This window comes from Artibeus jamaicensis, unplaced genomic scaffold (assembly GCF_021234435.1).
Source record: "Artibeus jamaicensis isolate MK-2021 breed Jamaican fruit bat unplaced genomic scaffold, CSHL_Jam_final contig_518, whole genome shotgun sequence".
NCBI classification, from domain to species: domain Eukaryota; kingdom Metazoa; phylum Chordata; class Mammalia; order Chiroptera; family Phyllostomidae; genus Artibeus; species Artibeus jamaicensis.
This window is the reverse complement of record NW_026521870.1, coordinates 1942356-1957003: the sequence shown is the minus strand read 5'-3', so window position 1 is coordinate 1957003 and position 14648 is coordinate 1942356. Positions and strand designations below refer to the sequence as shown.

The 14648-nt window shown below is 37.6% G+C and overlaps 1 protein-coding gene across 4 annotated transcripts in view; it reads left to right on the top strand.

Moving 5' to 3' along the window:
* The window catches only part of FAM185A (family with sequence similarity 185 member A), a 61003-nt gene that overhangs the window by 7054 nt on the left and 39301 nt on the right, over positions 1-14648 (top strand). For all 4 annotated transcript variants that reach the window (XR_005084820.2, XM_037162231.2, XM_037162230.2 and 1 more), the window contains one exon: positions 8808-8946. Coding sequence is in view for 3 of the 4 variants with exons in the window: in XM_037162231.2 (XP_037018126.2) it covers positions 8808-8946 (139 nt within the window). In the remaining variant the exon portion in view is untranslated. The remainder of the gene's footprint in view (positions 1-8807; positions 8947-14648) is intronic.

Sequence of the window (14648 nt, the reverse complement as noted above, 5' to 3'; positions counted from 1 at the left end):
AACAAGATTATAACACCAATTGTTTCCATTGTTGTCACTTTTATTTTCTGTCATCAACCTGTGGGAGATGATTAAACCCACACATTTAAACTTATCCTTAAATTAAACCAGGAAAGTATTGAAAGATACTGCCTTGCCTTATGTGACAGCTCTTTTGAGATGGCGTTTATTTTCTCCTCTCACATTGCTGTAGTCTTGGAGATACAAAAGGGAAATTGGACCACTTTATACCTCCTTCAAATTCTGTCCTTTATTTTTTGTTTTTATTCTTTAAAAATATATTTTATTGATTATACTATTATAGTTGACCCATTTTTTTCTCCCCTTTATACCCCTCTGCCATGTACCAGCCCCACTCCCATCGCTCCTCCTCCTTAGTTCATGTACATGGGTCATACATACAAGTTCTTTGGCGTCTCTATTTTCTATACTGTTCTTAACCTCCCCCGTCTATTTTGTATCTACCATTTATACTTCTTATTCCCTGTGCCTTTTCCCCCATTCTCTCCACTCCCCTTCCCCACTGATAACCCTCTATATGAACTCCATTTCTGTGAATCTGTTCCTGTTCTAGTTGTTTGCTTAGTTTGTTTTCTTTTTTAGGGTTTGGTTGTGAGTTTGTTGTTATTTTACTGTTCACATTTTTATCTTTTTCTTAGATAAGGCCCTTTAACATTTCATATGATAAGGGCTTGGTGATGATAAACTCTTTTAACTTTACCTTGTCTGGGAAGCACTTTATCTGCCCTCCCATTCTAAATAGTAGCTTTGCTGGATAGAGTCATCTTTGATGTAGGTTCGTGTCGTTCATGACTTCAAATTCTTCTTTCCAGCCCCTTCTTGCCTGCAAGGTTTCTTTTGAGAAATCAGCTGATAGTCTTATGGGAACTCATGTGTAGGAAAGTGTCTCCTTTTGTCTTGCTGCTTTTAAGGTTCTCTCCTTATCTTTCTTCTTAGCTAATATAATTATGATGTGCCTTGGTGTGTGCTTCCTTTGGTCCACCTTCTTTGGGACTCTCTGAACTTCCTGGAAGTCTGTTTCCTTTGCCAGATTAGAGAAGTTCTCCTTCATTATGTCTTCAAATAAGTTTTCAATTTCTTGCTCTTCTACTTCTCCTTCTGCACCTCTGTGATTCAGATGTTGGAATGTTAAAAGTTGTCCCTGAAGTTCCTAAGCCTCTCCTAATTTTTTTTGAATTCTTGTTTCTTCACTGTATTGTGGTTGAATGTTTATTTCTTCCTTCTGCTCCAAATCGCTAATTTGAGTCCATTTCTTTCTCTTTACTGTTGGTTCCCTGTACATTTTCCTTTATTTCACTTTGTATAGCCTTCACTTTTTCCTGTATTTTGTGACCGTAGTCAACCAGTTCTGTGAACATCATGATTACCAGCTTTTTGAAATCTGTATCTGATAGGTTAGCTATATCTCTTCATTGCTTAGTTGTATTTTTTCTGGAGCTTTGATCTGTTCTTTCATTTGGGTCATATATTTTTGTCTTGCTATGCCTATTACGTAGTAAGGGGCAGAGCCTTAGGTATTTGCCAGGGTGGTGCAACCCATGTTGCCGCTTTTTGTGGGCACTGTGGGGAAGGTGCCAAGGGGGAACCTGAGAAGCTTTCAGTTACTTCCCCAGCTACCCACAAACAAATTAGGACCTTCCGGTGCTGATTCCCAGGTGGGTGAGTTTGTGTATGTTGTAGGACCCTGTGGTTTCTCCAGTGAACTCTCCTGTGAGGCTGGGAATTTTTCCTGCTGCCTCAACCTCCACAGGTTGTTTCAGACAGAGGTTTTGAGGTTTTATTTCCCTGCGACAGAACCCTGGGTTGCATGGTCTGTCTTGTTCCCCTGTTGTTTCTCCCAGTTTGTCCACACACAAATGTGGGACAGCCCAGTCCACCAGCTACCACCTTGCCTGGTGTGCCAGCTGCCACCTTGCCTGCCCTGGTCCTCCAACCGCTACTTGCTGTGAGTCCTCTCCACCCAGACTGCCTGTCTCTGCCCCTCCTACCAGTCTGGATGAATGTTTCTTTAACTCCCTGGTTGTTGTGCTTACATACAGTTTGATTTTCCGGCAGTTCTGGTTATCTTTTGTTTTCAAATTTGTTGTCCTTTTGGTTGTGCAAGGAGGCAAAGTGTATCTACCTACACCTCCATCTTGGCCAGAAGTCCAAATTCTGTCCTTTACATGATGGCTTATGTTATGTGAAATGATCTAAGTTACTAGAATATTACATGTTGACATTCAAGTGTAAGTATTGAAGAATTTAAATAATCTCTTAATTATTTGCTCTTTTGAATATTTTGGCCACTGTTTACACTCATTATTTCTTCCAACTTGCATGGTTAATTGCATATTCAATTTATTCCTACTTTCTATGATACTGTTTTGTTTCTTGCTTGAGTTTTGTGTTGTACTAAAGATTCAGTGTAGCTATTTCTTTATATTACAATGTTAATTTTTAAAGCATATTTCTAAGTTTATGGGTTTTTTATTGACCTGTGCACCGGCCTGCAGTGCCCAAGACGCCATGGATGAGATATGAGACAAATTCACATGGACTACCGAGTCCTGTGGAGGAAAAGGGATGGCACGGCTACTCCCTCAAGGGGGGGAGCACCTCAGGAGCACCCCCTGGCAACTCTCTCAAGGGGAGAGCGTGCCTACCCTTGCCTAGACAGGCTTTTATGGGTTTAATTTGTGCAGGAATATAGGTACAACTTATTGATCATTGTCAGGCAGTAAGACTCAAATGATAGATAGCATACAGGGAACTATTACTGCTTCTTCTGAGTCCGGGAGTATCAGCCGAAAGGCTACAAAACTTTGGGAAACAAACTCATTTCCTGCTTGGGCCTTTATCATTTAACTAAGAGTGTTCTTAGTAAAGCAGGTTTCACAGGATTTTATGTATCCTTTCTCAGGCCTGATTTCCCTGGGAGCCTGCACTTTCCAGCACAGGGCCGCACCGCCCTCTGTCATTGTTTCAGACTTAAGTCAGGCAGAGGAGGCAGATAGCCAAGGAATTTTGGGACACCTCCTGAGGACTCAGGGGAGTCAGGCTTCGTCAAAGCCTGGGGCAAGGGTCCTTTACCCTCTTTCTTCATGGCCCCCCAAGTCCTTCCCTGGGTCTTCCACGTGATCATGCCTGTCTTAGGTTGTTCCCCCCTTGGGGAATCTTACCCGTCATTGGCTAACTGATCAAGCATTGGGGGCCAGTTATGAAAAAAGGAGCAGAAGTGGTCTCCTGCCAGGGAGATAAGCTTTGTCTTTTTAGTGGCTTATGGTCTGAAGGTTGCTCACTCATCCTTAGTCATGGGGGGTTTACAGCTCCTAAAACCAGGCAGGCAGTCCCAATATTTTATAATAAAATAAATGCTTATGAAATATGTTAACATGTTAATGTACTACTTTTACAGACATCTACTTTGCATGTTTGAGAGGCAGTGTTGTGAGTTGGATAAGAGCAAAGAATTAAGAACCAAACTACCTATGTTTCAATCCTGGTTCAGCTACTTATTATACTCATTAATTTCAAACAGGTTACTTAATCTTTATGTATTTTCATTTTCTGGAAAATGGAATAATAATAATGTACTTAAAGAATTGTTATGAGGATTAATGAGTTAATATACACAAAATAATGCCTGGCACAAGCTAACTAGTATGATGTTTATTATAATGAGGATGATATAGGTAAATGAAACACAGATAACTTGACCAGTCCTGGATATACCAGTAAACTTTACTGAGACTTCATTTTGTTAGATTGTGAGAATCAAATGAGCTCTACAACACTTAACAGCATTCTTTACATGTCATTTTATATGAAGTCGCTCTTTTTAAATTATGTCATTAATTTCAGTATCCCAAGTTTGGTATAGAAAAGAGAAATTCATCTGATTGTTGGATAAATTAATGACATAGTTGTCAGTTGACCTTTTTCTTAGGTTGGGCTACAGAGTCACAGTGCTTTCTTAAAACTTGATTTTCACTATATGTAATGTTGATTTATAGTAACTAAACTTACAAAAGGTTTTCCCTCTTTTATAGGAAAGAAAATTAATTTATAGCATTATCTCTGTCAGGAAGGTATTGATTTTTGGACCTGTTTTATTTCTTTAAATTGTTATTTCTGTTAATAAGCAAGCTATATAGTTTAATCCAAAGAATCTTTTTCTGACAATTTGTTTCATTATCATTAATAACTGTAAATCAGAGCCTTGTTATTGTGCTGTAAACTGTGGTATCCTGAGTTTATTTGTTTTACAATAGTTAGTATCAGATATTGCATTATATTAGTGAATTTTGAATTTGTTTGGAATTAATTTTATAGAATGATTGTTTAAAATAACTATTATTGTGGTGGGTGAAATGTACTGTTTTTTCACTTGCCTTCATTTGCTTTGGTGGGTCAGTGGAGAATATTTTTCTAGTTTCCTACAGAGTAAAATCTTTAGCGTTTTATGAACAAAGTAAATCCTTGACATTTGCTGGATATTCATAGCTTCTCTTAAAGACTTCATTTGGTTGTGAGGAAAGTAATCAAAAGTGCCCCTTTGCCTGTTCGATGAAGTTTCAAATAGTCTTTCAATATTAATGTGTTCATCTTTTGGTGTTCCCTAAAACATCCTCTGTATCTGTGAAAAGCCAGAGTATTCCTGCTTGTAAAATAACAGGAGAATTTAAAACCATGCATAAAACAGCTTTTCATCAAGAATCACTGTAGGTAAAGAATAAATTTTTTTTCAGGAATTTTTATACCTTAAGTGTTACACTGCAGAATACAAAACATTTGTATTCTCACAAAAATCAAATTAATCTTTTCTGACAATATTTGAGAAACTAAATTTAAAGTAAAAATCCTTATGAGTCTATAAGTAGTTTAAAACAAACTGTAGTAGACAAGAAGCAGTAGGGTATATATTATATATTTAATAAAAGCCTACTAAAAAAGGAAGTTATACACTTCAGATCCAGAGGGCCAAGTTATTTTAACTTGCTTCCCATAAGAACCTCAGTGTACTTTTCTATTTTTAGACTTTTATTTGTTTTCTTATATTTTAGTATTCTTAAAACTCAATTCTTATTAAAAAATACTTTGAACTCTTAACAGCTTTTGAAAGACATATTAGGACCAGGTGACATTGATGCCCGTGTGTTGAAAAAAATGATATTCTATCTTTAAACACCCCAGTGTATTACTTGAATTTGATCCTGAACAAAACTGGCAAACCTTCCTGGTGATTTCATTTTCTCTGTCAACAATTTTACGTTAACATTCACTTCATGCTTAAAAATTATTTGTTTAAAATACTACAAAAATGACTTGCAATCCTAAACTAGATATCTTCATTTCACATTGTGCTCAATATTTGAAACTTAAATGCATACTACATTTTGTTAGGGATACCTAGGGATAAATGCAAAATTTCTTTCATTTTGTTCAGTGGAAAGCTACAGCCTTATATTAGATGTAAAGTAGAAAATTGTAAAAATAACAGTACATTCACTGCATTACCAGATGAAAGGAAAGTCATGAGTATAATACAATCAGATAAAATATGTGCTAAAATGTAAAACCCACTGAGATTTAAACAGAAAACAAATTTGAAATACAAGGGGAGTATTAATCTGATAAAAGTGATCAGAAAGGTACCTATAGCAGACATCCTACTCAGTGATGCAATGTTGTAAGCTTCCCCTCAGACCACAGGAGTAAGATGAGGATTGTTGCTATTCTATGGCTTCTATTCACCATTGAGTTAGAGGTCTGAGCCAATTAGTTGGTGAGGGAGGAAGGAGCATGAAAAACATAATATAAAGGTTGGAAGGGAAGAAATGAAACTATAACTTGTAGATAATTATGCATGTAAGAATTAGTGAGTGTAGTAAAATTGTTGGATTTAAGGTGAAATAAAGTTAATGGAGATAAAACAAAGTTAAAAATATCTTTTATAATAGCACTTAGAAATATCAAATAGGAAGAAAACATTTTTAAATTTTATTTTTATTTTTTAAATATATTTTATTGATTATGCTGTTACAGTTGTCCTGATTTTACCCTCTTTCCCCGCTCCACCCAGCACCCCTTACTCCCTCAGGCAATCCCCCCACTATTGTTCATGCCCATAAGTTTTTTGACTACTCCATTTCCTGTGCTGTACTGTACTATACTGTACATCCCCATAGCTATTCTGTAAATACCTGTTTGTACTTTGTAATCCCTTCACCTCTTCACCCATTCCCCTACAGCCCCTCCTGTCTGGCAGTCGTCATAATGTTCTCTATCTATGATTCTGTCTCTGTTCTTGTTTGCATAGTTTGTTTTTTAGATTCAGTTGTTGATAGATAAATATTTTTGCCATTGTATTATTCATAGTTTTGATCTTTTTCTTACATAAATCCCTTTAACATTTCATATAATAATGTTTTTGTGATGATGAACTCCTTTAGTTTTCTTCTTGTCTGGGAAGCTCTCTATTTGCCCTTTCATTCTAAATGATAGCTTTGCTAAGTAAAATAATCTTGGCTGTAGGTCCGTGCTTTTCATGACTTTGAATATTTTTCTCCAATCCCTTCTAGTCTGTAAAGCTTCCTTTGAGAAATCAGCTGACAACCTTAGGGAACTTCTCTGTGGGTAACTAACTTCTTTTCTCTTGCTGCTTTTAAGATTCTCTCTTTATTTGTAACCTTTGGCATTTGAATTATGATGTGTCTTGGAGTGGGCCTCTTTGCATCCATCTTGTTTGGGGCTCTCTGTGCTTCCTGGACTTGCATGCCTATTTACTTCACCAAATTAGGGAATTTTTCTTTCATTATTTTTTCAAATACATTTCCAATTTCTTGATCCTTCTCTTCTCCTTCTGGCACCCCTGTGAAGCGAATGTTGGACTGCTTGAAGTTGTCCCAAAGGCTCCTTAAGCTACCCCCCCCCCTTTTTGGATTCTTTTTTCTTCTTCTTGTTCTGATTGGTTGTTTTTTTTCTTCCTTACATTTCAAATCATTGATTTGATTCTTGACGACTTTATCCACTCTACTGTTGTTTCCCCATAAATTGTTCTTCATTTCAATTAGTGTATCTTTGTTTCTGACTGGATCTTTTCTGTGCCGTTGACATTCTCACTAAGTTCCTTGAGCATCCTTAAAAACAGTGTTTTGAACTCTGCATGTGATAGATTGCTTATCTCCATTTTGTTTAGCTCTTTTTTGTGGAGTTTCTTCATGTGGGTCATGTTTCTTTGTATCTTTGTTTTGACAGCCTCCCTGTCTTTGTTTCTGTGTATTAGGTAGAGCTGCTGTGACTCCATGTCTTGGTACTGTGGCCCAATGGAGTAGGTGTCCTGTAGGGTCAAGTGGCACAGCCTTCCCTGTCAAGGTGTGCCCTTTGTGTGGGCTGAGTACGCCTTCCTCTTGTAGTTGAGCCTTGGTTGCTTTTGGCAGATCAATGGTAAGGATTTACCCAGGCCAGTCAGCTGCAAGGATTGGCCGTGACCACTTAACCACCAGCCTCCAACCTCCATGGAAGATCAGCTGTGCAGGGGCAGGATGATAGTGCTCTGATGTGGTCTGTAGTTGTCCACTGGGTAGCCCTGGGGTTTCCCAGGTAGTGCAGGCCAAGGTTAGCCCCTACCTGTTTTTGCCTGGGGCCACCTTGCCTATGTTGTAAAGCAATGTGAGATAGCTGCTATTTGTGTTGAGCTTGGAGATTCCCAGGTGAAGCGAAGCTGAATCTGGGCTGGCTGCTGCTAGTGTGGGGCCTGGGGCTCACTGAGGCCAACTTTTGTTTGAGAGGATTTAGGAAGTTGTGCAGTATGAGCCAAGAGAAGTCATTTGTATAGAATGGGTGGGCCTGTGAATTTGGTTGGGCAGAATCTCTGGGGGTCTCCAAGGCGGGTCAAACAGTGTTAGCTAAGTTGATGGAGTCTCAGATATAGCACCAGGTTGCCGGCTCTGGGGGTTGGGAGGAAGCTTGGAGGTTTAGAAAAGGGACAATGGCCTCTACTTGTCTTGATGCCAGACACTTTAGTTCCTCCCTTTATGCCACTTGTGCCTTTCAAGCTGCTACCCTGATGCTGGAGCTCAGAGGAAGTAAGTCTGAATAGGTGAGTCTGTGTGTGAATTCTTTAAGAGGAACTGCTTTCAGCTCCAGCAGTTTTTTTCTACTGGCTGGTTTTTGCAGCCAGAATTTGTGGGGACTTATCTTCTTGGCACTGGAACCCTGGGCTGGGGGGCCCAGCTGTGGGGCTAGGACTCCTTGCTCCTGAGAAATCCCTCCTGAATTTTTATCTACCACATGTGAGTGAGGGACCAGCCTATTCCATGTCTGTGCCTCTCCTACCACTCTGGATGAATGTGGTTTCTTTAAGTTCACAGTAGTCAGACTTCCATTCAACTCAATTTCCCATGGTTCCGAGTGATGGTGGTTGTGTATTTTAGTTGTAGTTTTGATGTGGTTATGCAAAGAGGTGAGCCATGTCTGCCTGTGCCACCATCTTGACCAGAAGTCCCCCAATAGGAACATATTTAACAGAAGATGAAAAACCACATAGAAAATATAATGTAAAACATTATGAACAGAAATTAAAGAACATCTAAATAAATGAAGGAAGATGATGGGTCTGTTTCACATTCTACAGAGAATACGCTTGCTCTCAATCTTGTAATTGATAGAATAAGGGAATCAAAGTCAACAAAGTCATTGAATTGTAACTCGTTATGCATCTGGACATTGCTTCTGTAGGTACCATTTTGGCTTTTTGTCAGTCTTGTTTTATAATGAATTGATTTGAGCCTTTCTCTTACTAGACTGTGACTGTAGATAAACTACAAGGAAGTTCTGTTAATATATCTACTGAAGATGGTTTGCTGAAAGCCAAGTATCTTTATACAGAATCTTCATTTCTGTCTTCTGCTGCCGGGGACATTACATTAGGAAGTGTTCATGGTAAGCTGACAAAGGCCTAATATATCTGAGACTATCCACATGATATAAATTTTAAGGGATGACTGTAGTTAAAGGAATTGCCATTAGGAAGCTAGCTCTCTAAATAATTAATTACAGAGTAACCATCTTTTTAAAAACCCTTAAAATAAAGTGACTTATAAGCTATATAATTTGGTAAGAAATTGAATATTATGCTGTTATAGATAAAGGTAGTAATTATGATTTGTAATGCATTTCTTTATAAAAAGATACCAACAACAAAGAAATATGTGCAGGAGATAACCGGAAGGAAGCACAAAGAAATAAAAGCAGTGTTAAAAGTAAAGATGGGTTTTGAGTAGTTGTTTTTATGTATGTTATGATAGGAAAGCTAAGGATTAAACAAATTAATGAAATATTTGTATGGAATCTAATTGTAGTAACTTAGTGATACTAATTTTGACTGAAAAATATTTTACATATGTTAGTACTGGCACCGGGTCCTTTTAGTACTCTGCTGTTTTCAATTTTCTTTGATTAAACATCATCTTGTGACTTTCAAACATGTCTCTATGGACAAGTAATATTACTTAGTTGCTTCATTTTATTGAAAGAAAACATGCTGGTTTTCAGTGTTACTGAGCATGTTTCATAAATTTCATGTAGCAGATGATTCAAGTCTAGGTATGTTCTCTGAAATATATACAGATAGAGTTAAGAGTCACTTATCCTGGCAAAAGATACAGTGTACATACATCTGCTAAATGCCTTTTGGGCCATCTTTCAGGAAATGTAATCTGAAACTTTTTCCGTATACAGACCATTCATTTAACTTCTGTAGGAAAGCTGAATATTGGTACCCATACACTTCGGCAAAACCTCCAGATTTTAGTAGTGAACGTGAATTATTGGGTGGTAGAAAGCATGGCTAGTTCTAGCCAAGCTCTGTAGCAAAATGGTAAATAGTTTACAGTATAAAAAAAGTGTAGGAAATGAGTACCTGTACTGAAATAATTTTTGAGCCTCAATTTAATAGTCAAAACTTTATCAACCATTCTTGCAATGTTAAGGCATGTTTGAGCCCAAAATAGTTGAGTCCAAGGTAGCTGTATCCAGATAAAGCAAATAGTTTGGTTACTTACTCATTTGTTTATTTTTTTACTGAGTAGATTTTAGTGGTAAAGCAGTTTCTTATCATGTCACATTTAATTAATATGCCTGATAAGGGCAGCTCTGTTCTCTACAGTGCTTTATACCATGTTTATACTAAATTCACTAATATTTAATTTTTTTTGCTTTCTTTTAAGTTAGACAAGAATTGTATTTGGTGCGGCTTGTCATTAATAGCTTATATGATAGTAAAACAGATACTCTTTTTTTAAGGCAGTCCTCAAAATACTGTAGGTCTCTTGATTACTTAAAGCAGTTGAAATGGAAAGAAATTGTGGGAATAAAAGAATTAATGATTCCTTAGTTTTTATAAAGCTTTTTATACTTACTGACTTTTAATATGAAGTTAGATACCTTTCCTTGGGTGATTTAAATTTGGGTCAGACCTAGAACCTTTTTTGGACTGTTGTCTCAGGTTGGGTTTCTTGAAAGCAAGCTCTCAGGATGGAAGTTAGAGTGCAGCGTATTTACTAGGAAGGATTTGTGGGACTAATGCCATGCAAAGGAAGGAAGCAAGCCCAGTTTCTGTGGAAGTTGGACTGATGTAGTCTCAAAACCTCAAGAGCTCCTGTAGTTGGGGTGGTTCCCATAATTGTCTCAAGTTGGGATGAGGTGAGCTGGACCTTTATATCCCCAGTTATCAGCAGATGGGGACCAGGTCTGCCTTGGGACCACCTATAGCATGTGGGTTCTTGACTTTGTGCAGGAAAGATTTCACAACACAAGTCCAAGTTCAGGCAAGTCCAGGGGTTTTATTTATTTATTTATTTATTTATTTATTTATTTATTTTAGAGAGAGGGAAGGGAAGGAGAAAGAGAGAAACATCAGTGTGTGGTTGCCTCTCGCACACCCCATGTTGGGGACCTGGTCTGCAACACAGCCATGTGCCCTGACTGGGAATCAAACCAGAGCCTTTGGTTTGCAGTCCGATGCTCAGTCCACTGAGCCACACCAGCCAGGGTGAGAATGTGTTTATTAAAGGTGGGGACAATGAAACAAAGGAAAGACTTAGGGGAAAAAGCAACAAGGGGGAGAGCCTAGGTAGCGCTCTGCCCTGGCTTCCAGAAATGTTATTGTAAAGAAGTGAACCAAGGTAGGGCTGCTGTTCACTGGAAAATCAGAGAAAAGGGGCCTTGGAGACAGTTTCAGGGGTTAAGCCTGCAACGAGCTGCCACTGCGACTGCTCCTCTGATTGCAAGTCTCATGGGTACCCTTAGAGTTTAGGAGAAAGACAATAAAAATTTCATGCCCAAGAACAGACATGGGTGTGCTCCAGAGAGAGCTTGTGCTGGTATCTTTATCTTGAGAGTTTTTATCTTTCTTCTGTGGGCAAGTATCTTAGGGGAGCGTTTCAACAGAATATTCATCAGCTTTCTAGGAACATTTTTAATATGTTGATGCATCAAAATGAGGGCATAGGGGAGTTCGGGATTATTCTCTGGTTAGCTGCACTGCTTTGGGTTTGCCTGTTATTAGGTTTTTGTTATTTGTTCCCTGACTTTATCCATCCTTGGGTTTGGCTGGCACAAATGGCATTCATTGGGTCTTTGTCCTTTATCTCCGTGACTAGGGTGATTTAAGTTATTTATTCTCTGGTCAGAGAGGAGAGGTATAAACCATTTGTTCTCAGGTGTCCTTTGTGAGGGAAAATAAGGTCTTATGATTGATTCAGTAGTTGGCTACAAGTTGGTCAAATTGTTTGGCCTTATTTAATTATTTTTTTTTTAGTTTCCCCATTCCACTTGCCCAGGAATTTTCCAGGCTTACTATCATTTAGATGCAGGCTGTGCCTCAGGAAGGCCTACTGTATGTCGCTGTGTATAATGCACACTTTTTTGCCCAAATTTTTGAGGGAAAAATAAGGGTGTGCATTATACATGGGTAGTAACTGAAGTACCTTATATCTGTTCTTGTGTTGTATAAGTATTTGTTATACCAAATTTTGTGTACCATAATATGTTAAAAATAAATGTTAAAATTCTTTTATAATACAACAAACAAGTGTCTAAATATAAATAAATAAATAAATAAATAAATAGAATTTAAAAATTAAAATGAAAGACTTTTTTTTCCTGAAAATTTGGGCCAAAAATGTGGCTGTGCATTATACATGGCAATACACTGTGTATAATCTTGGGCCAATCGCCTTATCTCAGCCCCTAAGAGGGCTGACAGCTGTCTTTCAGCATTACTTCCAACACCTAGGCAAATAAGCCCTTCAGTTACAAAAGGAGTTCTGGATGGTGAATCACAGCATCCACTAGAGTTATATTTATTGATACATTTAACATACAAGGTGTAACAAAAGTTAGGGTTATAATTTTGAGTACACGAAGCACAGTGTTAATTCTTGTATTAGTATTTATTAATTCTTGTATTATTTTGTATATGATGACCAAACACCTATTTTTATCCCACCTTGTATTTTTTTTAGTAGTGAGTAATGAGTAATGAATGGGCCAATTGAGGAGTAATATTTACTATTTGAAAGATTGGCTGAATCATCATTATTAAGTATTTATGCCTTCTAATACAAAAGAAACTAGTTTATTCATTATCACTATTCTGGTGCTGGGAATCTAGTGAGAGAATAGGTACTTGGATAGTTTGTCTTTAGATAAAAGATTTTGTGACAGTGTACTGTTTTGATTTCCTTCTAAGTTATCAAAATTTAGATTGTGCCCTGACTGATGTGGCTCAGTGGATAGAGTGCCTGCGAACCAAAGGGTTACCAGTTCGATTCCCAGTCAGGGTGCATGTCTGGATTGTGGGTCATTTCCCCAGTAGGGGGCACACGAGAGGCAACCACACATTGATATTTCCCTTTCACCCTCCCTTCCCCTCTCTCTAAAAATAAAAAAATACAATAAAAAAATTTAGGTTGTGTTGAGTACATTTTATTCCACTATTTTAATAAATATTTACAATTGTAAACAATGTTCTACATATGTGACATATACATATTACATGTATTCTACTAAATATATTTAAAAATATAAATATATGTATATAGTCTCCTGACTCTTTTTTTTAAAAAGATTCTATTTATTTACTTTTATAGACAGGGCAAGGGAAGGAGAAAGAGAGGGAGAGAGAGATCAATGTGCAAGAGATACATCTATTGGTTGTCTCTCACCTGCCCCCAACTGGGGACCTGGCCTGCAACCCAAGCGTGTGCTCTGGCTGGAAATCAAACCTGAGGCCTTTCAGTTCACAGGACAGTGTTCAGTCCACTGAGCCACACCAGCCAAGGTGCCCCCTGACTCTTAAGAGAGAAAGAAAATCTTCCTTGAAATGGTTTGTTGGGATTGCTTTTACTTATAAATAATTGAAATGTTGATTAGATTTAATGTGTTGGAATCCTCATGACAGTTATTCTAGTGTTTTATATTTAACTTATTGTTTGGAATAAGTGATTAATGAATATAACTTCATTTTAAGTACTTAGATTCCCTATATAACTTAGGATCTTATTTTAGGTTTTTGGGGGGGTAACATACCTTGATAAATAAATCGCTGAGAATTAGTTTTCTCATTTTCTCAGTCCTTCAAAAGTCCTTTGTTTTCCCCAAGATATAGCAATATGTATGTGCTTAAACTCTTCCTTGAAAAACTACTTTGGATTTTAGAAACTTTCATAGAAAAGTTACATTAACTATACAAGTGCAGTTGATAATTTTGATAGCACTTAGACTTTCATAAAGAAACATCCCAGTCTACCTTAAGAAGGACATATATCACCGACAAATTTATAAATCTGCCTTATAAATTTAGAAAGTCAGAAATAATATAAAATTTTAAAAAGGAGCTTTTATTGGATTAAACAGAATTTTCATAAAGTTTATGAAAATACTTTGTTCAGATTCTAGTATTTATTAAATCCACTGTGAAATATAGGGGACCGGTTTGTCTGGGCCTGGCAAATGTGACTCAGCTCTGTATGGAAAACCTACAGATGCGAAGTGGTGGGCAGGAACCAGACCTTCAAACTGAATTTTCCCATAGGAATCAGGCCTAGAAAATACTTACAGACTGTTATAGCTTGCTCTTGCTAAAACTCCATCACCCTGGTCTAAAGCAACAAATGTATCTTGTTTATCCTCAAGGTAACTTCCAAAGCCTGTGTGAGCTCTCCCAAGGACAGAGCTAATGAGCTCATTGCCATCCCCGTCTGCATGCTATTTTTATTTCCTTGATTTTACCTAGAATGTAGACAATAATATTCTATGTGATAGATAATAAATCTTTCTATGATGTAAGACCCTAGGAAAACAATAAAAGCTTCTCTAGGCAAGGGTCAGGGCACTCCCCTCTTGACGGAGTGGCCGAGGCACCATAGGCACTCTCCCCTTGAGAGAGTAGTCGTGCCTGTTCCCTTTTTCCACACAGGATTGTTGTCGCCTGTGCATTGATTCTCGTCGTCAGCCACAACAGGTGGACTCTGCTGGACAGGGTCTGCCACAGTGAAATACTGGTTTCATTACCATTTTGACCTATAATAATGTTGTGTTAATATTGAATCTGGACTTGAAACTTTTTTTTATGAAATATT